The 26,917-nt window shown below is 46.3% G+C and overlaps 1 protein-coding gene across 2 annotated transcripts in view; it reads left to right on the top strand.

Annotated features, from left to right (window-relative positions):
* The window catches only part of DHX15 (DEAH-box helicase 15), a 114,976-nt gene extending 88,558 nt beyond the window's left edge, over positions 1 to 26,418 (top strand). For both annotated transcript variants that reach the window (XM_063921769.1, XM_063921779.1), the window contains exons 10-14: positions 9,141 to 9,332; positions 11,737 to 11,859; positions 13,916 to 14,106; positions 16,170 to 16,339; positions 25,851 to 26,418. In XM_063921769.1, coding sequence (XP_063777839.1) covers positions 9,141 to 9,332; positions 11,737 to 11,859; positions 13,916 to 14,106; positions 16,170 to 16,339; positions 25,851 to 25,968 — 794 coding nt within the window. In that variant the 3' untranslated portion in view covers positions 25,969 to 26,418. The remainder of the gene's footprint in view (positions 1 to 9,140; positions 9,333 to 11,736; positions 11,860 to 13,915; positions 14,107 to 16,169; positions 16,340 to 25,850) is intronic.
* Positions 26,419 to 26,917: the final 499 nt, after the last annotated feature.

The following is a 26,917-nucleotide window of genomic DNA, read 5'->3' as shown; positions in this document are numbered from 1 at the left end:
GACTCTCCAGTGCTACTGGCAGAGAGGAGGAGGCAGCACACCGGCCGCCTCCTCTCATAAAGCGCCCCTGATGAGGACACATCTGTATGATGGCTGTAAGAATGAGTTAATGAATCAGGCACAAACACTATGTTCAGTAAATTCAGCTATTACTTTCCCTTGGCGGTCTGGAAATAGTTACTAAACCATTGATCTGCCGCTGCGATTCTTAGTGTCCATGCTTCCACTGTGGATGGCTATTACTCACTGTCTTTGAGGGCACACCAACAAACGCTGCTATCTCCTTCAGGCCATGCTCTCTGCCAAAAACAATGGCTCCCTTTTGCCACTCAGTCACGCCACATGTACGACCCATGCTTCCGCCTGAAAAAGAAACAATAGCTCAACAAATTTGCATTGTATCAATACCTCAGAGATTCACAATGATCATCCAATAGTTTGTGTCGCCATCTACACGCATGTTCATGTCCCATGTCGTTGAACTTATACCACTTATTCCAGATTTCTCTAACGTCCTAAGTGGATGCTGGGGACTCCGTCAGGACCATGGGGAATAGCGGCTCCGCAGGAGACAGGGCACAAAAATAAAGCTTTAGGATTAGGTGGTGTGTACTGGCTCCTCCCCCTATGACCCTCCTCCAAGCCTCAGTTAGGTTTTTGTGCCCGTCCGAGCAGGGTGCAATCTAGGTGGCTCTCCTAAAGAGCTGCTTAGAAAAAGTTTTTAGGTTTTTTATTTTCAGTGAGTCCTGCTGGCAACAGGCTCACTGCATCGAGGGACTTAGGGGAGAGAATTTCAACTCACTTGCGTGCAGGATGGATTGGATTCTTAGGCTACTGGACACCATTAGCTCCAGAGGGAGTCGGAACACAGGTCTCACCCTGGGGTTCGTCCCGGAGCCGCGCCGCCGACCCCCCTTACAGATGCTGAAGATTGAAGGTCCGGAAACAGGCGGCAGAAGGCTCTTCAGTCTTCATGAAGGTAGCGCACAGCACTGCAGCTGTGCGCCATTGTTGTCACACACTTCACACCAAGCGGTCACGGAGGGTGCAGGGCGCTGCTGGGGGCGCCCTGGGCAGCAATATTTAATACCTTTATGGCAAAAGAATACATCACATATAGCCATTGAGGCTATATGTATGTATTTAACCCATGCCAGATATCTAAAACTCCGGGAGAAAAGCCCGCCGAAATAGGGGGCGGGGCTTATTCTCCTCAGCACACAGCGCCATTTTCCTGCTCAGCTCCGCTGTGAGGAAGGCTCCCAGGACTCTCCCCTGCACTGCACTACAGAAACAGGGTAAAACAGAGAGGGGGGGCATTTTTTGGCGATATTTTGATATATTTAAGCTGCTATAAGGAACAACACTTATATAAGGTTGTTCCCATATATATTATAGCGCTTGGGTGTGTGCTGGCAAACTCTCCCTCTGTCTCCCCAAAGGGCTAGTGGGGTCCTGTCTTCGATAAGAGCATTCCCTGTGTGTCTGCTGTGTGTCGGTACGTGTGTGTCGACATGTATGAGGACGATGTTGGTGTGGAGGCAGAGCAATTGCCGATAATGGTGATGTCACCCCCCAGGGAGTCGACACCGGAATGGATGGCTTTGTTTATGGAATTACGTGATAATGTCAGCACATTACAAAAATCAGTTGACGACATGAGACGGCCGGCAAACCAGTTCGTACCTGCCCAGGCGTCTCAGACACAGTCAGGGGCTGTAAAGCGCCCTTTACCTCAGTCGGTCGACACAGACCCAGACACAGACACTGAATCTAGTGTCGACGGTGATGAAACAAACGTATTTTCAAGTAGGGCCACACGTTATATGATCACGGCAATGAAGGAGGCTTTGCATATCTCTGATACTGCAAGTACCACAAAAAGGGGTATTATGTGGGGGGTGAAAAAACTACCTGTAGTTTTTCCTGAATCAGAGGAATTAAATGATGTATGTGATGAAGCGTGGGTTAACCCAGATAGAAAAGTGCTAATTTCAAAAAAGTTATTAGCATTATACCCTTTCCCGCCAGAGGTTAGGGCGCGCTGGGAAACACCCCCTAGGGTGGATAAGGCGCTCACACGCTTATCAAAACAAGTGGCGTTACCGTCTCCTGATACGGCCGCCCTCAGGGATCCAGCTGATAGGAGACTGGAAACTACCCTAAAAAGTATATACACACATACTGGTGTTATACTGCGACCAGCCATCGCCTCAGCCTGGATGTGCAGTGCTGGGGTCGTCTGGTTGGATTCCCTGACTGAAAATATTGATACCCTGGATAGGGACAGTATTTTATTGACTATAGAGCAATTAAAGGATGCTTTCCTTTATATGCGAGATGCTCAGAGAGATATTTGCACTCTGGCATCGAGAGTAAATGCGATGTCCATATCTGCCAGAAGGAGTTTATGGACGCGACAGTGGTCAGGTGATGCGGATTCCAAACGACATATGGAAGTATTGCCGTATAAAGGGGAGGAATTATTTGGCGTCGGTCTATCGGATCTGGTGGCCACGGCAACTGCCGGAAAATCCACCTTTTTACCTCAGACCCCCTCCCAACAGAAAAAGACACCGTCTTTTCAGCCGCAGTCCTTTCGGTCCTATAAGAACAAGCGGACAAAAGGACAGTCATATCTGCCTCGGGGCAGAGGAAGGGGTAAGAGAGGGCAGCAAGCAGCCCCTGCCCAGGAACAGAAGCCCTCTCAGGGTTCTGCAAAGCCCTCAGCATGACGCTGGGGCCTTACAAGCGGACTCAGGAGCGGTGGGGGGTCGACTCAAGAATTTCAGCGCACAGTGGGCTTGCTCACAGGTGGACCCCTGGATCCTGCAGGTAGTATCTCAGGGTTACAGGTTGGAATTCGAGAAGTCTCCCCCTCGCAGGTTCCTAAAGTCTGCTTTGCCAACGTCTCCCTCAGACAGGGCGACGGTATTGGAAGCCATTCACAAGCTGTTTTCTCAGCAGGTGATAGTCAAGGTACCCCTCCTACAACAGGGAAAGGGGTATTACTCCACGCTATTTGTGGTACCGAAGCCGGACGCCTCGGTAAGACCTATTCTAAATCTGAAATCTTTGAACCTGTACATACAAAAATTCAAGTTCAAGATGGAGTCACTCAGAGCAGTGATAGCGAATCTGGAAGAAGGGGACTTTATGGTGTCCCTGGACATAAAGGATGCTTACCTGCATGTCCCAATTTGCCCTTCACATCAAGGGTACCTCAGGTTCGTGGTGCAAAACTGTCATTATCAGTTTCAGACGCTGCCGTTTGGATTGTCCACGGCACCTCGGGTCTTTACCAAGGTAATGGCCGAAATGATGATTCTTCTGCGAAGAAGAGGCGTATTAATTATCCCTTACTTGGACGATCTCCTGATAAGGGCAAGGTCCAGAGAACAGCTGGAGGACGGAGTAGCACTAACCCGACTAGTGCTGCAACAACACGGGTGGATTCTGAATTTTCCAAAATCTCAGTTGACCCAGACGACACGTCTGCTGTTCCTGGGAATGATTCTGGACACGGTTCAGAAAAAGGTGTTTCTTCCGGAGGAGAAAGCCAGGGAGTTATCCGAACTTGTCAGGAACCTCCTAAAACCAGGGAAAGTGTCTGTGCATCAATGCACAAGAGTCCTGGGAAAGATGGTGGCTTCTTACGAAGCGATTCCATTCGGCAGATTCCACGCACGAACTTTTCAGTGGGATCTGCTGGACAAATGGTCCGGATCACATCTGCAGATGCATCAGCGGATAACCTTATCGCCACGGACAAGGGTGTCTCTTCTGTGGTGGTTGCAGAGTGCTCATCTGTTAGAGGGCCGCAGATTCGGCATACATGACTGGGTCCTGGTGACCACGGATGCCAGTCTGAGAGGCTGGGGAGCGGTCACACAGGGAAGAAACTTCCAGGGGAGTATGGTCAAGCCTGGAGATGTCTCTTCACATAAATATACTGGAGCTAAGAGCGATTTACAATGCTCGAAGTCTGGCAAAACCCCTGCTTCAGGGTCAGCCGGTGTTGATCCAGTCGGACAACATCACGGCAGTCGCCCACGTAAACAGACAGGGCGGCACAAGAAGCAGGACAGCAATGGCAGAAGCTGCAAGGATTCTTCGCTGGGCAGAAGATCATGTGATAGCACTGTCAACAGTATTCATTCCGGGAGTGGACAACTGGGAAGCAGACTTCCTCAGCAGACACGATCTACACCCGGGAGAGTGGGGACTTCATCCAGAAGTCTTCCACATGATTGTGAACCGTTGGGAAAAACCAATGGTGGATATGATGGCGTCCCGCCTCAACAAAAAACTGGACAGGTATTGCGCCAGGTCAAGAGACCCTCAGGCAATAGCTGTGGACGCTCTGGTAACACCGTGGGTGTTCCAGTCAGTGTATGTGTTCCCTCCTCTGCCTCTCATACCAAAAGTACTGAGAATTATACGGCAAAAGGGAGTAAGAACGATACTAGTGGCTCCGGATTGGCCAAGAAGAACTTGGTACCCGGAACTTCAAGAGATGCTCACGGAGGATCCGTGGCCTCTACCTCTAAGACGGGACCTGCTTCAGCAGGGACCGTGTCTATTCCAAGACTTACCGCGGCTGCGTTTGACGGCATGGCGGTTGAACGCCGAATTCTAAGGGAAAAAGGCATTCCGGAAGAGGTCATTCCTACACTGGTAAAAGCCAGGAAGGAGGTGACTCCACAACATTATCACCGCATTTGGAGAAAATATGTTGCGTGGTGTGAGGCCAGGAAGGCCCCCACGGAGGAATTTCAACTGGGTCGATTCCTACATTTCCTGCAAACAGGATTGTCTATGGGCCTCAAATTGGGGTCCATTAAGGTTCAAATTTCGGCCCTGTCGATTTTCTTCCAGAAAGAATTGGCTTCAGTTCCTGAAGTCCAGACTTTTGTAAAAGGAGTACTACATATACAGCCCCCGGTTGTGCCCCCAGTGGCACCGTGGGATCTTAATGTAGTCTTGGATTTTCTCAAATCCCATTGGTTTGAGCCGCTCAAATCGGTGGAGTTGAAGTATCTTACATGGAAAGTAACCATGCTACTGGCCCTGGCTTCAGCCAGGAGAGTATCAGAATTGGCGGCTTTATCATATAAGAGCCCATATCTGATTTTCCATACGGACAGGGCAGAACTGCGGACGCGTCCTCATTTTCTGCCTAAGGTGGTGTCAGCGTTTCACCTGAACCAGCCTATTGTGGTGCCTGCGGCTACTAACGATTTGGAGGATTCCAAGTTGTTGGACGTGGTCCGGGCATTGAAAATATATATTTCAAGAACGGCGGGAGTCAGAAAGTCTGACTCACTGTTTATATTGTATGCACCCAACAAGATGGGTGCTCCTGCTTCTAAGCAGACGATTGCTCGTTGGATTTGTAGCACAATTCAACTTGCACATTCTGTGGCAGGCTTGCCACAACCTAAATCTGTCAAGGCCCATTCCATAAGGAAAGTGGGCTCATCCTGGGCGGCTGCCCGGGGGGTCTCGGCATTACAACTCTGCCGAGCTGCTACTTGGTCAGGGGCAAACACGTTTGCAAAATTCTACAAATTTGATACCCTGGCTGAGGAGGACCTTGAGTACTCTCATTCGGTGCTGCAGAGTCATCCGCACTCTCCCGCCCGTTTGGGAGCTTTGGTATAATCCCCATGGTCCTGACGGAGTCCCCAGCATCCACTTAGGACGTTAGAGAAAATAAGAATTTACTTACCGATAATTCTATTTCTCGTAGTCCGTAGTGGATGCTGGGCGCCCATCCCAAGTGCGGATTGTCTGCAATACTTGTACATAGTTATTGTTACAAACAAATTCGGGTTGTTATTGTTGTAAGCCGTCTGTTCAGAGGCTCCTACGTTTGTCATACTGTTAACTGGGTTCAGATCACAAGTTATACGGTGTGATTGGTGTGGCTGGTATGAGTCTTACCCGGGATTCAATATCCTTCCTTATTGTGTACGCTCGTCCGGGCACAGTATCCTAACTGAGGCTTGGAGGAGGGTCATAGGGGGAGGAGCCAGTACACACCACCTAATCCTAAAGCTTTATTTTTGTGCCCTGTCTCCTGCGGAGCCGCTATTCCCCATGGTCCTGACGGAGTCCCCAGCATCCACTACGGACTACGAGAAATAGAATTATCGGTAAGTAAATTCTTATTTTTGTCTCGTGTGTTTTGGTACAGCCCATAGAAAGTCTGCTTTCTAGTTTGTGTAGGATAAGTGCTCTTTAAAATATTTTGAAGCACTTTTCACAAGTAGAAATGATTTCAAATATATTACATTCATGTGCTGAATAAAACAAGGGTGCTCCCATGTATGAGCTGCGACATCGGCTGGGTAGGAATACAGTGTATAGTAACTCTTTTTAGCTTTTAAGTAGAGCCTTTCTCTCAATATGACTCAAAGCAATTGACATTTTCTGCAGAGGCTGAGACAGCAATCTTAAGGGGGGTACACACAGGGAGATGTGTACTGAGCGATATAGCACAGACCGATCGGCACACATCTTTCCCCCAGCTCAGCGTGATGTGTGCTGGGGGGGCGCTCACTCCACACTGTGGTGAAATGAGTACCGGCAATAGCGACACGTGGGGTCGTGCATCGCTATCGCTATGGGGCATACACATGTTGAGATCCGTATTTAACTTCTAAGCAATCTAGTCAGATTGTTTAGATATTAAGCACGGATCTCTCCATGTGTACCCCACGTTGGTTCATTCTGGATCTTTCACGTTAGTCCCTGCCACATTGTAGCTTTTAGTCTAACTTTACAGACGCAGGTCATTTTTCTGTTAGAAGACATTTAATCTACCAGTATGTTTTGACTTTGTGATGGTAAACTGCTACGGAGTGCTTGGAGGAAACGTAAATAAACACAGGGAATACATAGAAAAATAACACACACAGGGTGAGATTCAAATGGTATATCACGCCCAGTTTCCTTTCTAAAATGATCTTTGTTATCACGCATATTGCACCCATATTAATCAGGTTTAGCTGTGTAAAGGGTTGGGTGCCTCACTACTCCGGGGGTAGCGAGCTGAAATAATGATAAAACATCCTTGAGGGCAGAAACGCAACGAGTTTGAAAAGGGGTGAAACGAATTGAATCCCGCCCATAGGGTCTTGGTTAGAATACAACCCATGATGCCAGTGCTGGAAGTCAGCAATGCTAGCCACTGTGTAGTGCATTTTACACTGGCACCATAGACTGTTTTGTCTGTGTTCAATATCTACTGGCCCCCATTCCCCTTGGCTGCTTACAAAGCCGGCTGTCTTTATATACCCCTGTAATTCTTAATACAATCTATTTCAAACACACACGGTTGTCTGTTTTATTCTTAATTATGTTCTTATGATAACGATGTCCACACCTTCATAGCGGAGTCCATCAGTCCAAACATTAGACGTAATTCATCATAACTCATATCAAGAACTGACACACTTGAAGAACTGACACTTCTCTGTAGTGTTACATCATCTCAGATTTTATTATTGCCTGCATGTATGTATGTGAAAGGCAGGACACCTTTACTCAGGTGCAGCAGCTCCTACATGTCTGGGTATAGGGGCATATTCAACCAAAGTCGGATCCATTCCGACATGCATTCGTCGCAATGGATCCGACAAGCCCTATTCAAATGAGCGGCCAAATCAGACTGTCGGATTTGTCCGCTCACGGTGTCCCGTCCTGCTGCTGCTAGCGGCTGTCTGGTGTAGCTGTCAGTGGAGGGGGGGTTGGCCCTGTTTTCGACAGAAGCACGTGGATCGGCAGCTATTCCGCCGATCCACGTGCTTTTCGACCAGTCGAATTCCTCAACTTGTTGAATAATTTGGGGTTATATCGAATAACAAAAAGTCGAAAACTGCCGTCTTTTCGACAGACTGCAGCTTTCGACTTCAATTGAATATACCCCATAGTGAGCACAGTGGCAACTCCCTCCCAGTATTGATCGTGGATATTGCAGCAGTTCTTTCTACCATTACTTTAAGTTTGGGCAGAGCACCCCAGTAAGAGTACAAGGGAGGACAACAGCTAAGTTCACTGACTGTGTTTGTGGAGTGATGGTATATGAATTACAAAGTGATCTCTTTGGGCAGAGAGCCACTGTACTATGAAATAAGAATGTGTTCTCAGAACAGCCACCGTTTGGGCTTGTTTACAGTAGGTTCCTTATGTCATTTATTCTATGATCTTTTGTCATGTGACATTCGCTGTTGCATTCTCTCACCTGGCTGTGGAGCAGCGCACAGTCTGATGGGAGCACATCGTTCTTAAGTTGCTTGTAATTAAGTAGTTTGCCGTTAGCCATGTAAATCAAGCACATCTATTAAAGTTCTGTTTGAGTTGTGAATTGAAATACAGGTTGAGTATCCCATATCCAAATATTCCAAAATACGGACTTTTTTGAGTGAGATAGTGAAAACTTTGTTTTTTGATGGCTCAATGTACACAAACTATGTTTAATACACAGTTATTAAAAATATTGTATTAAATGACCTTTAGGCTGTGTGTATAAGGTGTATATGGAACATAAATGAATTGTGTGAATGTAGACACTTTGTTTAATGCACAAAGTTATAAAAAATATTGGCTAAAATTACCTTCAGGCTGTGTGTATAAGGTGTATATGTAACATAAATGCATTCTGTGCTTAGATTTAGGTCCCATCACCATGATATCTCATTATGGTATGCAATTATTCCAAACTACGGAAAAATCCCATATCCAAAATACTTCTGGTCCCAAGCATTTTGGATAAGGGATACTCAACCTGTACTGACAGGAACAGTTGACTGCTTCAAGCAGGGGCACAACCATCTGTTCAAGTAAAAATGTTGCTCTTAAATAGAAGATATGTAACCATTTCCGAATCTGCTGTGATGCAGTAGTAATGCTATTATTATGCAGGTAAAAGGTAATGAACCAAACAGGCATAAAATAACTTCAGCTTTGTAATAATGATGTGTTTTAGCTTAGATAAGTCGATGCAGCCTAATTGGCTTTTTCTGTGAGACCAATGGTACCGATATCGCTGATCATTTTTGCTATTTTGTTATTGAGCAAAGAATGAATAATTATATTGGATGTTGTGTGTTTTTTTTTTTCTTTTCTTCCCACAGCCCCTGAAACTTTAATGCGAGCTCTGGAGCTGTTGAATTACCTTGCTGCCTTAAATGATGATGGTGACCTGACTGAACTGGGATCCATGATGGCAGAATTTCCGCTGGATCCTCAGCTTGCCAAGATGGTTATAGCCAGTTGTGATTACAACTGTTCTAATGAGATCCTATCCATTACCGCTATGTTGTCAGGTAATAGCAGGGCACGTATAAACGGAATGCTTATTTGCCCCAACACTCTTTAAAATCAGCGAGGCAGTGAGCCGGGAGGCAATCACGAGACCGCCTGTTGGGATCCCGGCGGTCACAATGTCTACGCCGGAATCCCGACAGGCGGTGAAATGCCGACGCTGGAATATCGGTGCCACAGGCTATTTTCCCTCTGTGGGTGTCCACGACACCCATAGAGGGAGAATATAACATGTGGCCAGCACAGCTAGCCTCCATGCCCGCAAGGGTCTTTCTATCGCTCGCCCGCTGGTGGCCAGGATCCAGCTGTCTGGATCATAACAGCCGGGATCCCAGCTGCCGTTAAAACGTATGTATTCCAGCGAGACAATACAAAGTAACAGTACACAGCACGCAATATGGCAATGAGCATCAGCTACTGAGGTTGTACATTCATTTCATGTATCAGTATTGCAGATGTTAAAGTTGCTGTTTGTGGTGCAGGCAGACGGGGGTTGGGTAATTAGTGTATCAATTTGTTTTGGTAGAAAGATGGCTCCCGTAAACAAAGTTTAAATGATAAACCGTTATATAAAACTACTAACAGTGACACCTACAAAACGGGTGGGGCTTGTGTACATGTCTGTCCCACCTGAGGTCCGATGGTTGTACGGATGAAGCTCTTGTAGAGTTTGTTGATCTTTACTGTAATTCACCAGTAAACACAACATCTTATAAAGGAAGATCAAACCGTTCTATATATTACAAAGGATTACTCCTTCCTCAGCCCTGTTCAGGGTTCTGTATGTAATACCGATAGTTGGGATCACAGCTTCGGGATAGCAGCTGCGCTCGCCATGCTTCGGCCTGGCTCGCCACACTAATATATTCCCCCACGAGTGGTGACGTGGACCACCACCCAGAACGCGGGGCTTTGGTTGGGATTCCATCTGTCCGCATTTCGGCGGGTGTCGGGCTTCCGACATCGATCTCCTGACCGCTAGGATCCTGACATCCAGTGTATTAACTGCAACCCCTTCCATGTATGAACGTGTTGGAGAAAGCGGGGATTTGCATAGCTTCAAAGGCTTCACATTCTCAGTAGTATAGGACATATTCTAGCTCATGTCAGTGTTGGGCAATCGTCGCTTTGGTTTCTGGTGTCATCCCTTGCCACCTGTATATTCCAACATAGTGTGTGTGCTTGCTTAGTGGCAGATAACTATATTAAACCTGTGTTTTCCTTTTCCGGAAGAAGTTCATTATTAGCAGTTAATGCTTTCATTTTACTAAAACTAAGAACATTCTTTTTTATGCTGCAGTATGTGAACATTTTACTTAGAAATATATGCTCAATAATAAGACCTTTTTTTTTTGAGGTGTCTTTCAGATGAATCAGACTCAGAGCAGATGGGCAGGGCAGAGTCTACTTATACTGATGGGTTCTCTGTGGAGGTGGCAGTAGGCTAGTATGTGTGTAAGCGACTCCAGCACCACAATAGCGATCACATTGTATCACGTATACAAAGGGTCAGCTCAAACTGTATTATACTTCCCTAAAGTAATCCATGCTACTGCTGATCCCGAGACCAGTCAGCTGAACAGATTTTGTTTGGCTTAAATAATCACGAGTAAGTAATGTGATTCATAGCAAATATACCATAGGCCAACCTGCAATCCCTTTGCTCTTTGCTACGCTCTTATAGGGTAGTTTGTAAAATTGTTTATTTCGCTGACTACTTGGGTAATCGATATGTGTGTGTGTGTGTATATGTATATGTGTGTATATATATATATATATATATATATATGTGTGTGTGTGTGTTATTTGAGTCAGTTTCGACTGGATATCATAGTTTATAATATTTTGTTATACTGAGAATGTATAGGGGGTGTGTGTATATATATATTTTTTCCCTCTTAATCTGACGATCCGCTGCCTGCTGCCACCTCTACAGCATACAGAGAGTGTGTTTATTGTGCTGATTGGAAAGTACTGTATAGCCCTTAGTGGCAGCAAGACTGCATTCTAAAGAAAACACAAAGCGTTCTAGTTCCAGAGTTCTCTATTCTATAGCCCTAGATACTGTTCTCGAGAAGGCAGCCATTCTAGATCCTACTATCAGACCTTTTGACTTTTAACATATGAACACGCCTCCTTGGTGGCTGTCATGTCTATGCCCACAGTAATAAGTTCTAGCGAATATAATCAGGTGCTTTGTAGTTTTGAAACCCTCTTGTCTTACAGATGTGGTTAGGTGTTGATGTACCAAAGAAAGGTAGCATACAGCCCAAGATGCAGTTGGAGGTCCATCCTGCCCTGCCCTATGCTCTGTGAACTGACCTAGCTAGGCCTTGTTCCTCTGTCAGTGAATGCTTGACTCATCGATATGGGCATTTGTGTTGGGCCCATACCAACCTTGTTTAGTCCCACAGTGTTTTATTCGACCCACGGAAGTCAAGAAAGCTGCAGATGAGTCCAAGATGAGGTTTGCCCACATAGATGGCGATCATCTGACGCTGCTGAACGTGTACCACGCTTTCAAACAAAGTGAGTAGTACTTGTCTCTGAAAGAATTTAGTTTACTAGTGTCCATGGAGTCTTGTAGAATTCCGGCAGATTAGCTGTCCAAAGTAAGACATTAGTCATGTAAGAGAGAGAAAAGTCTTATTAAGAATTCCTTTTCCCAATCTACCATAAGTTTCATTAATACCGGTCAGTCTTGCTGGTATCAACACATTTAGGTTGTTTGCCTAAACAGTGCAGTGACACATTGGGCGGTATTCAACTCTTTTCACTCCCTTCCACACCCGTTCTGCTGATGGGCATGGTATAATCATTTCAGCTCGCTACCCTTGAGGTAGTGAGGGCGCCCAACCCTTTACGCAACTAAACCTGTTTACTATGGGCGCAGTGTGTGCGATAACGGGATAACTTTAGAAAGGAGATTGGGCGTGATATCATTTGAATACCACCTTATTGACTCTCTGGGTTTATTTCATTGAAATGTCGCTAAAACTTGTCAGTCTCTGCAAGACATTGTCCCTACTATCCATAAATAGGGTGGTCAGTTATGTGTAACTCCTGGCTAACAAACTACACCTTGGATACATTTCTGTATAAAATTAAAATGTAGTTATAAAATGTTCATGGGGGGAAAAAAAAAAAAATGTATCCTATAGATTTGTCCCATAAGTATTTGGCTTGAATCCTAAAGTAGTTTGTCACCTCCATGAGACTGTTTGTCCTCTCCAGCAACTTCTTTTTTACAATAAACATTTTTATTATATTGGATTGTTTTTGTGAAGTGATACTGAGTGGTGTTCTGTATACAAGTTAATTCAGCACTTAACCGTATAATAACCCAGTGTGACACAAACCCGACCGGATAAAAGGCATAGTACATAGCTAGAAAGATAAAGTGATGCTCTAAGTAAAAGTTGTAAGAGGCACATTTAAGCTGAAGGTCCATTGATGTGTTTGGTCATAATGGAATTGTATTTACTGCCTAAGACACTGCTGCTTTTTGTGCTGAATTGGGGTCCCACCTGGAAGCAGGTCCTGGGGCAGGCCAGCACACTTAGCTTGGCACAGTGTAACCCTGGGGAATTGGGACTCTGCATTGAAACCTGGTGATGTCATTGTGAAGTCCTTCAGCCTAGTATCAGCCAGTCCAGCTATCCCCTGTGGCTTTGAGTTAATAGAGCACTGATTGCAAGGCTGCAGGTTGGGGGAGGGCTATAAAACCCCTTGAAAAGATTTAAAAAAATTAAACCTATCCCGGTTTTCATCCTGTGTCCTTTTACAGCTCCCCGCAAACATCCGTTCCCCAATACGGACTCATTTGACATGCAAATAACATGTGAATGCCTTGTCAAATGTTTGTGATCCCAAACTTACCTGCTCACCACCTATGCCTAAGATTTTGTACTTATGAAAGCCGTGCAGCCATTTGTAGTTACACTGGGCACAATAAGCCTGTCACGCATTTGGTCTCCCTAGAATTAGGAGTATTGGCCCACTACGTATAGAGGGGTTCATTTCTGGAGTTTCCCTTCTGTAGAAGTAGAATCACAGAAAACTGTGTGTTACTACTTTTCTGCACACTTCTCTCTATAAATAGCCCATAGTGTAAAGATATTTATTCAAATTTGCCAACAAATTAGTCTTTTCTGTCCCTAAAGAGAGAAAAGTGCCATTCGCTTTAATAGACTAAATGTAGGAAATGTATTTCCTGTCAAACAGACACTTCTCCAAAACATTACAATTGGGCGAAACCCCTGCGGCCCTTAGTTAATGAAGTGTCTGTTATTTCTTGACTAGGTTGCAGGATGATTGATCTTATTTACACACTGGTGCTCACATCACTCCAGGTTCATGCAGGTCTGCTTTATAGAAACACACTAGAAGGGGAAACTAGACCAACTCCCTGGGCCCTCTGTGCTTGCTTTCTGGAAATGAACACGGGCACATATAATCGCTTTATGCAAATGTGACTCATTGGTTTCCCACCCAATATGGAAGCTGGAAAATTGTTGCTTGGTGTACACTGTTTCTGTTGTGTTTCTTCTCTGATCGAGATGTCTGAATCTTCTTCTTCCACCAGATCATGAGTCGAATCAGTGGTGTTATGACAACTTCATTAACTACAGGTCCCTGATGTCTGCAGACAATGTACGGCAGCAGCTGTCACGAATCATGGACAGATTTAACTTACCGCGTAGAAGCACAGACTTCACAAGCCGGGATTATTACATTAATATTAGAAAAGCTTTGGTTACCGGCTATTTTATGCAGGTACGTTCCAGCATATGTAAAAAAGATCTTTGAATTCCTGCCTTTGAGGTTAAGTTCAGATGGGAAATAAATTGCATAAACGATTATGAGAGTCACTAAAATCATATAACAAGGTCTTTTAGGAATTCATATGTGAGAACTAGAGGGACATGAGAACGTACAAGCAATTAACTCCACATAAATGGATCTCGGCCTCCCTACTGATCTGTGATATGAGCGCATTAACTCCTGATGTGCCTGTTGACAAGTGTTCAGGGTTTGCTTCTGGCATTAGAGCAATTTATGTAGCATAAGGCACACTGTCAAGTATGTCGCCTTTCATTTAGAGAAATGTCACATGCACAGAAAGTTATCTGTTTGTTACCACCTACCTGTAGACTCCTGGGGATTATACATGTAGGTCAGTTCCAGATAGTTATTTAGCCCAGTGACAGGAACATGTCTACACTATGTGGTTAATCTGTTAACGTGCTAACCTAAATAGTTAGCCTATAATTGTCTATTATAATGAGTCCTTCTTGCAAATCATTTTTTTCAAAGGATGTGTTAAATTGTCAGGCGAGTTTGTCAGAGGTGCAGCTTCATATTGGGATTTTGGTAAAGTATGTGCTGCGTGTGGTCATTCTCTACTGTAGTGCTGCCACTCCCTGCCCGTTATGTGACTGGAGAAATGCCCCCTACCCTATTAGGGAGGACCATGATGATTGCTTAATCACTGCTGATTTGGTTACTCATCTAATGTAGAGTACAGAGGCTACCTGCTTCCAGGCAGGCCCAGACACCAGACTAGTATCCAGGCCACGTCCCCTGACACTTGGCAGAGACAGCTGGCGGTCTGCTGTAAGTAGGTGCTGACTGACGCAGAGACACTGTGCCCCTGCATAACCCTGCTGGTCGCACAGCTGCTTCCCTGTGCCTGCACTCTACAATCCTCTCTGCCATCCAGTGGTTTCTCTCCCCCTCTGCTAGGGTGATGCATACAGGACTGTCCAGTACTTTGTGGGTAGTCTGGCATATTGGGGGAGACTAGGTGGGACACTGAAGGGGCATTTGGGCGGGTTAAATATTAAAGGTTTAAATATTCCATATAATCCTATGCAACTCATTAGTGCTCACAATCCATAATACGCCACAAGGCTGTAACGATTAATTGTGTATAAAATGTTTCCATGTAAAATTGAGTTGTGCCCTCTGCAGTGGTCAGCACCCTGCCCAAAACACATTTCTTGAGTGACGAAAGCTTTTGGTTCTTTACAAGTGTCTCCGAAGGCTGATATGATAAATGTGCTTGGAAAGTACTACATTCCTATAAAGGAGACAGATGCGTCACATTATACACTGCAATGCCGTGCTTACCCTACCTATGGGGCAGAAATGCCCAGAGCAGCCACACCAAATGCCAAAGTGCTTCTGCAGATTGCAGCATTTACATTTTACTCGAGTTTACATCAGTATGGGAACCAGGAATCAAACCCGACTCCATTACGTATATGCCATAGACAATTGCAGTCCAGGGATGGTGGGATATATATGTAGGGGAAAGCCTGACTGCACCATGAGACAGATGCAGTTTATAAGCATCATTGCAGCAAGGAGTTAAGGATACAGTGCTGTAGCAGTCTCATTTGCATAAAGTTAAACCACCTTATGCATTTTGAGCAGCTGTAACTCTGGGTCGGACAAGTGTATTTTAATATAACTTGCTGTAATCATTGCTTCTTCCCAGTAATGTGTTTTTGTAAACCTCACAGGTAAATATATCCACAGATTTTAGTCTCCTATTGGCATGATTAAAAATGGATTGCTGTGTACTCAATGGGTTTGTGGTTTAGCGATCGCCGTAGTGTGCTGTGGCATTACAGTTTTAATTTACCACGTTCACTGTCAACCTCTCCGCAGCTGTATAAGTCTTATGACTATTGACTGTAGAAAGATTTGTCTATGCCCTTGAGCAATGAAGTGTACATAAACTGTTTACTATCTGTGTGTATCTTTTATTGAGAAGCTTTGTCGGAGGTATTATTTTAATTCTGAAAGTTGGATTAATCTGCTTCTTTCATAAGGTGGCACATTTGGAACGGACTGGCCATTACCTAACCGTGAAAGACAACCAAGTCGTGCAGTTACACCCCTCAACGGTTCTTGATCACAAGCCAGAGTGGGTCCTGTATAACGAATTTGTACTCACAACAAAGAACTATATCCGCACATGCACAGACATAAAGCCAGAATGGTATGTTTAAAGTTGTCTTCTGTATAGTATTTGTTAAAGGAGTTGCATTGCCTTAATGAAAGGTTGAGTTTTGCAGTGGTACAGCAATCACATGACCGAAGAAGAGATGGTCACTATGGGGGGGACTTCAGTTATGGGCAAAATGCTATTGGCACATTGTTTAAACGCAGCCAACGGCATCCTGATTCGCCTCCTTTGCCACTGGCCTATGGGGTAGGGAGCTCTTTTGAGCGAGATCCCCGCCACTGTAAAGTGTGGCAGTGTCAAGCTAATTCACTTGATAACTAATGGAATTTCCCCCCTACGCGTGTTCATTCAGCTTTTTCATTACCCTCTATATACTTCTATAATCAGATACTCCGCTTATGATAGAAGTATGGCAGTGAAAGCTGCTAATTACAACCCAGAAAATGGATCCGCATTCTCCAGAGACAAGTAATGCTAATTTATAATCCACGGATGAAGAATTTATAATGTTTCCTGTGTTCTAACAAGCAGCTTCCACTGTACTTTACACTGTTCTCATACCTGTGCTTCCAGTATTAGCATAGTAACATGTAATGTCAGACATCCCCATCCTCATTTTTTCATTTTAACTGCAAACAATGTGCAGCTGCTCAGCATGGTACTAGACCATTAATGCGTACAAAGAACCAGACTAACAATGATCACTTGTGATACCATGGATGTTTTCTCTATCGTCCTAGTGGATGCTGGGGTTCCTGAAAGGACCATGGGGGATAGCGGCTCCGCAGGAGACAGGGCACAAAAAGTAAAGCTTTTCCAGATCAGGTGGTGTGCACTGGCTCCTCCCCCTATGACCCTCCTCCAGACTCCAGTTAGATTTTTGTGCCCGGCCGAGAAGGGTGCAATTCTAGGTGGCTCTCATAAAGAGCTGCTTAGAGAAAGTTTAGCTTAGGTTTTTTATTTTACAGTGATTCCTGCTGGCAACAGGATCACTGCAACGAGGGACAGAGGGGAGAAGAAGTGAACTCACCTGCGTGCAGGATGGATTGGCTTCTTGGCTACTGGACATCAGCTCCAGAGGGACGATCACAGGTACAGCCTGGATGGTCACCGGAGCCGCGCCGCCGGCCCCCTTGCAGATGCTGAAGTAAGAAGAGGTCCAGAATCGGCGGCTGAAGACTCCTGCAGTCTTCTAAAGGTAGCGCACAGCACTGCAGCTGTGCGCCATTTTCCTCTCAGCACACTTCACACGCAGTCACTGAGGGTGCAGGGCGCTGGGGGGGGGGCGCCCTGGGAGGCAAATGTAAACCTATATAAAGGCTAAAAATACCTCACATATAGCCCCCAGAGGCTATATGGAGATATTTAACCCCTGCCTGTATTCACAAAATAGCGGGAGACGAGCCCGCCGAAAAAGGGGCGGGGCCTATCTCCTCAGCACACGGCGCCATTTCCTCTCACAGCTCCGCTGGTCAGGACGGCTCCCAGGTCTCTCCCCTGCACTGCACTACAGAAACAGGGTAAAACAGAGAGGGGGGGGCAAATTTAATGGCAATATCTTGATATATATAAAGCAGCTATAAGGGAGCACTTATTATAAGGCTATCCCTGTCATATATAGCGTTTTTTGGTGTGTGCTGGCAGACTCTCCCTCTGTCTCCCCAAAGGGCTAGTGGGTCCTGTCTTCGTTTAGAGCATTCCCTGTGTGTCTGCTGTGTGTCGGTACGTGTGTGTCGACATGTATGAGGACGATATTGGTGTGGAGGCGGAGCAATTGCCAAATATGGGGATGTCACCTCCTAGGGGGTCGACACCAGAATGGATGCCTTTATTTATGGAATTACGGGATAGTGTCAACACGCTAAAGCAGTCGTTTGACGACATGAGGCGGCCGGACAATCAATTAGTGCCTGTCCAGGCGCCTCAAACACCGTCAGGGGCTGTAAAACGCCCTTTGCCTCAGTCGGTCGACACAGACCCAGACACAGGCACTGATTCCAGTGGTGACGGTGACGAATCAACCGTATTTTCCAGTAGGGCCACACGTTATATGATTTTGGCAATGAAGGAGGCGTTACATTTAGCTGATACTACAGGTACCACTAAACAGGGTATTATGTGGGGTGTGAAAAAACTACCTATAGTTTTTCCTGAATCAGAAGAATTAAATGACGTGTGTGATGAAGCGTGGGTTGCCCCTGATAAAAAGCTGATAATTTCAAAGAAATTATTGGCATTATACCCTTTCCCGCCAGAGGTTAGGGAGCGATGGGAAACACCTCCTAGGGTGGACAAGGCGCTAACACGCTTATCAAAACAAGTGGCGTTACCTTCTCCTGAGACGGCCGCACTTAAAGATCCATCAGATAGGAGGATGGAAAATATCCAAAAAAGTATATACACACATGCAGGTGTTATACTACGACCAGCTATAGCGACTGCCTGGATGTGCAGTGCTGGGGTAGTTTGGTCAGAGTCCCTGATTGAAAATATTGATACCCTGGACAGGGACAATATTTTACTGTCGTTAGAACAAATAAAGGATGCATTTCTTTATATGCGTGATGCACAGAGGGATATCTGCACACTGGCATCACGGGTAAGTGCTATGTCCATTTCGGCCAGAAGAGCTTTATGGACGCGACAGTGGACAGGCGATGCGGATTCAAAACGGCATATGGAAGTTTTGCCGTATAAAGGGGAGGAGTTATTTGGAGTCGGTCTATCAGATTTGGTGGCCACGGCTACAGCCGGGAAATCCACCTTTCTACCTCAAATCACTCCCCAACAGAAAAAGGCACCGACTTTTCAACCGCAGCCCTTTCGTTCCTTTAAAAATAAGAGAGCAAAGGGCTATTCATATCTGCCACGAGGCAGAGGTCGAGGGAAGAAACAGCAACAGGCAGCTCCTTCCCAGGAACAGAAGCCCTCCCCGGCTTCTACAAAAGCCTCAGCATGACGCTGGGGCTTCTCAAGCGGACTCGGGGACGGTGGGAGGTCGTCTCAAAAATTACAGCGCGCAGTGGGCTCACTCGCAGGTAGATCCCTGGATCCTGCAGATAATATCTCAGGGGTACAGGTTGGAATTAGAGACAGATCCACCTCGCCGTTTCCTGAAGTCTGCTTTACCAACGTCCCCTTCCGAAAGGGAGACGGTTTTGGAAGCCATTCACAAGCTGTACTCTCAGCAGGTGATAGTCAAGGTACCTCTTCTACAACAAGGGAAGGGGTATTATTCCACTCTATTTGTGGTACCGAAGCCGGATGGCTCGGTAAGGCCTATTCTAAATCTGAAGTCCTTGAACCTGTACATAAAGAAGTTCAAGTTCAAGATGGAGTCACTCAGAGCAGTGATAGCGAACCTGGAAGAAGGGGACTTTATGGTATCCTTGGACATCAAGGATGCGTATCTCCACGTTCCAATTTACCCCTCACACCAGGGGTACCTCAGGTTCGTTGTACAAAACTGTCACTATCAGTTTCAGACGCTGCCGTTTGGTTTGTCCACGGCACCTCGGGTCTTTACAAAGGTAATGGCCGAGATGATGATTCTTCTTCGAAGAAAAGGCGTATTAATTATCCCATACTTGGACGATCTCCTAATAAGGGCAAGGTCCAGAGAACAGCTAGAGATGGGATTAGCAATATCTCAAGAGGTGCTAAAGCAGCACGGATGGATTCTGAATATTCCAAAATCCAAATTAATGCCGACAACTCGTCTGCTGTTCCTAGGGATGATTCTGGACACGGTTCAGAAAAAGGTTTTTCTTCCCGAGGAAAAAGCCAAGGAGTTATCCGACCTGGTCAGGAATCTCCTAAAACCAGGAAAGGTGTCTGTACATCAATGCACGCATCTTCAGATGCACCTGCGGATAACCCTGTCTCCAAGGACAAGGGTATCTCTTCTGTGGTGGTTGCAGAGGGCTCATCTATTGGAGGGCCGCAGATTCGGCATACAGGATTGGATCCTGGTGACCACGGACGCCAGCCTGAGAGGCTGGGGAGCAGTCACACAAGGAAGAAACTTCCAGGGAGTGTGGTCGAGCCTGGAAAAGTCTCTTCACATAAACATTCTGGAACTAAGAGCAATCTACAATGCTCTAAGCCAGGCGGAACCTCTGCTTCAAGGAAGACCGGTGTTGATCCAGTCGGACAACATCACGGCAGTTGCCCATGTAAACAGACAGGGCGGCACAAGAAGCAGGAGTGCAATGGCAGAAGCTGCCAGGATCCTTCGCTGGGCGGAGAATCACGTGATAGCACTGTCAGCAGTGTTCATCCCGGGAGTGGACAACTGGGAAGCAGACTTCCTCAGCAGACACGATCTTCACCCGGGAGAGTGGGGACTTCATCCAGAAGTTTTCCACATGCTAATAAACCGTTGGGAAAGACCAATGGTGGACATGATGGCGTCTCGCCTCAACAAAAAACTGGACAGGTATTGCGCCAGGTCAAGAGATCCGCAGGCAATAGCTGTGGACGCGCTGGTAACACCTTGGGTGTACCAGTCGGTGTATGTGTTTCCTCCTCTGCCTCTCATACCAAAGGTATTGAGAATCATACGGCAAAGCGGAGTAAGAACGATACTAGTGGCTCCGGATTGGCCAAGAAGGTCTTGGTACCCGGAACTTCAAGAGATGGTCACGGACGATCCGTGGCCTCTACCTCTAAGACAGGACCTGCTTCAGCAGGGACCGTGTCTATTCCAAGACTTACCGCGGCTGCGTTTGACGGCATGGCGGTTGAACGCCAGATCCTAAAAGGAAAAGGCATTCCAGAAGAAGTCATTCCTACCTTGATTAAGGCAAGAAAGGAAGTCACCGCGAAGCATTATCACCGCATTTGGCGGAAATATGTTGCGTGGTGCGAGGATCGGAGTGCTCCGACGGAGGAATTTCAACTGGGTCGTTTCCTACATTTCCTGCAATCAGGATTGTCTATGGGTCTCAAATTGGGATCTATTAAGGTTCAAATTTCGGCCCTGTCAATATTCTTCCAAAAAGAATTGGCCTCAGTTCCTGAGGTCCAGACTTTTGTCAAAGGAGTACTGCATATACAGCCTCCTGTGGTGCCTCCGGTGGCACCGTGGGATCTAAATGTAGTTTTAGATTTCCTCAAATCCCATTGGTTTGAACCACTAAAAAATGTGGATTTGAAATATCTCACATGGAAAGTGACTATGTTACTGGCCCTGGCGTCCGCCAGGAGAGTATCTGAACTGGCGGCTTTATCTTATAAAAGCCCTTATTTAATTTTCCATTCGGATAGGGCAGAGCTGCGGACGCGTCCGCATTTTCTCCCTAAGGTGGTATCAGCGTTTCACCTGAACCAGCCTATTGTAGTGCCTGCGGCTACAAGCGACTTGGAGGACTCCAAGTTGTTGGACACTGTCAGAGCTTTAAAAATATACATTTCAAGGACGGCTGGAGTCAGAAAATCTGACTCGCTGTTTATACTGTATGCACCCAACAAGTTGGGTGCGCCTGCTTCTAAGCAGTCGATTGCTCGTTGGATTTGTAACACAATTCAACTTGCACATTCTGTGGCAGGCCTGCCACAGCCTAAATCTGTTAAGGCCCATTCCACAAGGAAGGTGGGCTCATCTTGGGCGGCTGCCCGAGGGGTCTCGGCATTACAACTCTGCCGAGCAGCTACGTGGTCAGGGGAGAACACGTTTGTAAAATTCTACAAATTTGATACCCTGGCAAAGGAGGACCTGGAGTTCTCTCATTCGGTGCTGCAGAGTCATCCGCACTCTCCCGCCCGTTTGGGAGCTTTGGTATAATCCCCATGGTCCTTTCAGGAACCCCAGCATCCACTAGGACGATAGAGAAAATAAGAATTTACTTACCGATAATTCTATTTCTCGGAGTCCGTAGTGGATGCTGGGCGCCCATCCCAAGTGCGGATTATCTGCAATACTTGTACATAGTTATTGTTAACTAATTCGGGTTATTGTTTAGGGAGCCATCTTTCAGAGGCTCCTCTGTTATCATACTGTTAACTGGGTTTAGATCACAAGTTGTACGGTGTGATTGGTGTGGCTGGTATGAGTCTTACCCGGGATTCAAAATCCTCCCTTATTGTGTACGCTCGTCCGGGCACAGTACCTAACTGGAGTCTGGAGGAGGGTCATAGGGGGAGGAGCCAGTGCACACCACCTGATCTGGAAAAGCTTTACTTTTTGTGCCCTGTCTCCTGCGGAGCCGCTATCCCCCATGGTCCTTTCAGGAACCCCAGCATCCACTACGGACTCCGAGAAATAGAATTATCGGTAAGTAAATTCTTATTTTATATGGTTCACAGCTACCAGGTCTGGAAACATCTCGTTGTGGTAATTAGCACAAATTTGTCTCTTATTGCAGTGTGAAAAAAATCTACATTTAGCTACATAAATATATTTGTCAAATGGGATCTGTATGAGATCCCGACGCCCGGGGTGCCTAACGTCAGGATCCTGCCACAGGTTCTATTCTCTCTATGGGTTTCGTGGACACCCACAGGGGGAGGATTACCTACCTCGCCGGTATTCCGGCGGCGGTATGTTGGCCCTGTCGGGATCCTGGCGGCGGTGTTGTGACAGCCGGGATCCCGACTATCTGCTGACAGCATACCTGTCAAACTGCCATGTTTTAATTAAATGTATGTATTTTTATTGCACTAATTAGGTTGTTCACTATGATGACTTATACCAATAAAACCGCCCTTCAATGGTTTGTCCCTTAGGATTGATTGGGGTATATGCAATTGTGGTCGAATTCCCGAAATTGGCGAATTTCGGGTCATTTTCGACCAAAAAAAAAAATTCGCCTATGCAATGCAGTGCTTTCCGACCAAAAAACGGACTTTCAAAATTCGACTTTTTGAAATTCGACTTTTTGCAAATTCGACTTTTCTGCAATGATACAAGTGCTGCAATTCGACCAAAGCATATTCAATTCAAGTTTGGAAATTCGACAGCAGTGCTTTTAGACAGCAAATTCGTCATTTTCAATCCGCCACACTTTGGAGGGTGAAAACAAATAAAAAAATTTTAAACATGTTTTTTTTGGTGTTTTTTTTTGGGGGAATAGCAGATCTATTTATATTAGAAGGGATTAGGTACTTTTTTTTGGGGGGGGGGAGGCACAAATATTATTTTATATATTTTTAAAAATTTTTTTTTTTTTTTTTTTTTTTTTTTTTTATTGCTGGAACGGTAAAATCAGAAAAAAAAATGGCGTGGGGTCCCCCCTCCAAAGCATAACCAGCCTCGGGCTCATTGAGTTGGTCCTGGTTCTAAAAATGCGGGGAAAAAATTGACAGGGGATCCCCCGTATTTTTAAAACCAGCACCGGGCTCTGCGCCTGGTGCTGGTGCCAAAAATACGGGGGACAAAAAGAGTAGGGGTCCCCCGTATTTTTAACACCAGCATCGGGCTCCACTAGCTGGACAGATAATGCCACAGCCGGGGGTCACTTTTATGCCGTGCCCTGCGGCCGTGGCATCAAATATCCAACTAGTCACCCCTGGCCGGGGTACCCTGGGGGAGTGGGGACCCCTTCAATCAAGGGGTCCCCCCCCCCCAGCCACCCAAGGGCCAGGGGTGAAGCCCGAGGCTGTCCCCCCCCATCCAATGGGCTGCGGATGGGGGGGCTGATAGCCTTTTGTGATAAAAAAAAGATATTGTTTTTTCCATTAGTACTACAAGTCCCAGCAAGCCTCCCCCGCAAGCTGGTACTTGGAGAACCACAAGTACCAGCATGCGGGAGAAAAGCGGGCCCGCTGGTACCTGTAGTACTACTGGGAAAAAAATACCCAAATAAAAACAGGACACACACACCGTCGACAGTAAAACTTTATTTCACACTACCGACACACACATACTTACCTATGTTCACACGCCGACATCGGTCCTCTTCTCCATGTAGAATCCACGGATACCTGAAAAGCAAAGTTCAATATACTCACCTCAGGGTCCAGAGATAAATCCACGTACTTGGCAAAAAAAGAAAACGCAAATACCCGCTCCAGAACGGACTGAAAGGGGTCCCATGCTGACACATGGGACACCTTTCCACGATTGAGACCTGTCAGTGACAGCTGTCACTGACAGGTCTCTAAGCCAATCAGGAAGCGCAACTTCGTTGCGCTCACCTGATTGGCTGATCGCTGTGACAGCGCATCGCACAGCTCCCTCCATTATATTCAATGGTGGGAACTTAGCGGCTAGCGGTGAGGTCACCCGCCGGTCAGCGGCTGACCGGCGGGTGACCCCACCGCTAGCCGCAAAGTTCCCACCATTGAAAGTAATGGAGCGGCTTTGCGAGGCGCTGTCAGAGTACAGACGGCGTCCAGCCAATCAGGTGAGCGCCACGGCAGTAGCGCTTCCTGATTGGCTGAAGGGACATCAGTGACAGGAGTCACGTGATGTCCCGGCATTCGGGGAAAGGAGTCTAATGTGAAAACATTGGACCCCTTTCATTAGTCCGGTGGATCGTGTTCGGTTTGTTTTTTTACAAAGTACGTGGATTTACCTCTGGACCTGGACCTCTGGACGCTGGAAGGTGAGTATAATTTTTTGACAGGTACCCTCGGATCGTCGGAGATCGTTGCAGTCGGCGTGTCAACACAGGTAAGTATGTGTGTGTCGGCGTATGAAATAAAGTTTTACTATCAAGGTGTGTGTGTCCCGTTTTTATTTGGGTATTTTTTTCCCAGTAGTACTACAGGTACCAGCGGGCCCGTTTTTCTCCCGCATGCTGGTACTTGTGGTTCTCCAAGTACCAGCTTGCGGGGGAGGCTTGCTGGGACTTGTAGTACTGCTGGAAAAAACAATATCTTTTTTTTTTTATCACAAAGGCTATCAGCCCCCCCATCCGCAGCCCATTGGATGGGGGGGGACAGCCTCGGGCTTCACCCCTGGCCCTTGGGTGGCTGGGGGGGGACCCCTTGATTGAAGGGGTCCCCACTCCCCCAGGGTACCCCGGCCAGGAGTGACTAGTTGGATATTTGATGCCACGGCCGCAGGGCACGGCATAAAAGTGACCCCCGGCTGTGGCATTATCTGTCCAGCTAGTGGAGCCCGATGCTGGTGTTAAAAATACGGGGGACCCCTACTCTTTTTGTCCCCCGTATTTTTGGCACCAGCATCAGGCGCAGAGCCCGGTGCTGGTTTTAAAAATACGGGGGATCCCTGGCCAATTTTTCCCCTGCATTTTTAGAACCAGGACCAGCTCGATGAGCCCGAGGCTGGTTATGCTTTGGAGGGGGGACCCCACGCCATTTTTTTTTCGGGTTTTCCCCCGTTTTTTCCCGTTTTTTTAAATCGCGGCAAAATCCGCCAAATCGGCCGATTTTCGCCCGCGACTCTGGCGAATCCGTTTTTCATTGCATATGGTGAATTCCGGAAGCCACCTTCCGGAATTCACCTGGCGAATTTGGTCGAATTGAAAAAACGGCGATAATTGCCGCGAATTCGCCCGCTATTGCATATACCCCATTGTTTTATCGTGTATTTATGTGTTTGCACCAAATATCAAAATATTATTTTTTTTTTTTGTAGGTTAATAAAAATTGCTGCTCAGTACTATGACATGGGCAACTTCCCACAGTGCGAAGCCAAGAGGCAGTTAGAGCGGATTATTGCCAAATTTCAAACAAAGGAGTACTCTCAGTACTGAGGCTCGGGATGTTAGCGCTCTGCTGAGAGCAGCTCGAGAATGTGGACTAATCAATTTGTGTTCCATGTGATGGTTCAGTGATGGCCTTTATTTGAAAGCTTTTTAATTTTTTTTTTCTTTCATTACAGTAAATAATATTACAATCTTTCATAAATGAAACATTTATGGCTCCCCTTTGTGTTGACACTGTAGCTTGTACTGGAAATGTCGATCAATGTTTTGCAGTTTATTGGAAGTAGTTCTATATATAACAAGGTTATAAGCATTTCTCTAGAAATGTTTGAATATGCTTCTAAAATATGATGACAGTCCATGTTATGCATGATCGTTGTAAATGTTGACATTCCTCTTAGAAGTTGTGAAATGTTACAACTTGTACATCTGTAGTCCCAACCATCAGCCTCCATGTGGAGGCCTTGGCTTCAATAAAGTCTATTTATACTAAATAAATGACTCTTAAGGTGTTATTTTGTTGTTTACTTGAGTGTGCAAGGGAGAAGTTCTCTTTACATATTGGGAAGCATGTATTACTGTCCATTACCTGCAGATGTTAAAATTAAGTTAATAAAGCAATATGAAGCTTACCTGGACCGCGTGCCATCATACTACCTTCATTGTGCCACCGCGTTGGGTATGCTATGCCGGCGTCCGGGACCCATGCGGTCAGCATACAGACGCTGTGATCCCGGCCGCCTGAATGCCAGCAGCAGGGCGAGCGCCAGCAAGCCCCTTGCGGGCACGCTGTTCTCTCCACGCTGCGGGCATGGTGGTTTTCTGTGCTTGACACAGGTTCTATGGGTGTCGTGGACACCCACGAGTGGGAATAGCCCCTGCCAGCTGGGATTCCGGCCTTCGGCATTATCAGTGGTCAGGATTCCGGCGTCTATATCCTGACCGCCGGGATCCCGACTGCCGGCAATATAACTGTATCCTGTGCCACCACATAGCC

Source organism: Pseudophryne corroboree, chromosome 1 (genome assembly GCF_028390025.1).
Source record: "Pseudophryne corroboree isolate aPseCor3 chromosome 1, aPseCor3.hap2, whole genome shotgun sequence".
Lineage (NCBI taxonomy): Eukaryota > Metazoa > Chordata > Amphibia > Anura > Myobatrachidae > Pseudophryne > Pseudophryne corroboree.
Note: the sequence above shows the minus strand (reverse complement) of the source record. Positions and strands in the feature narration are given on the sequence as shown.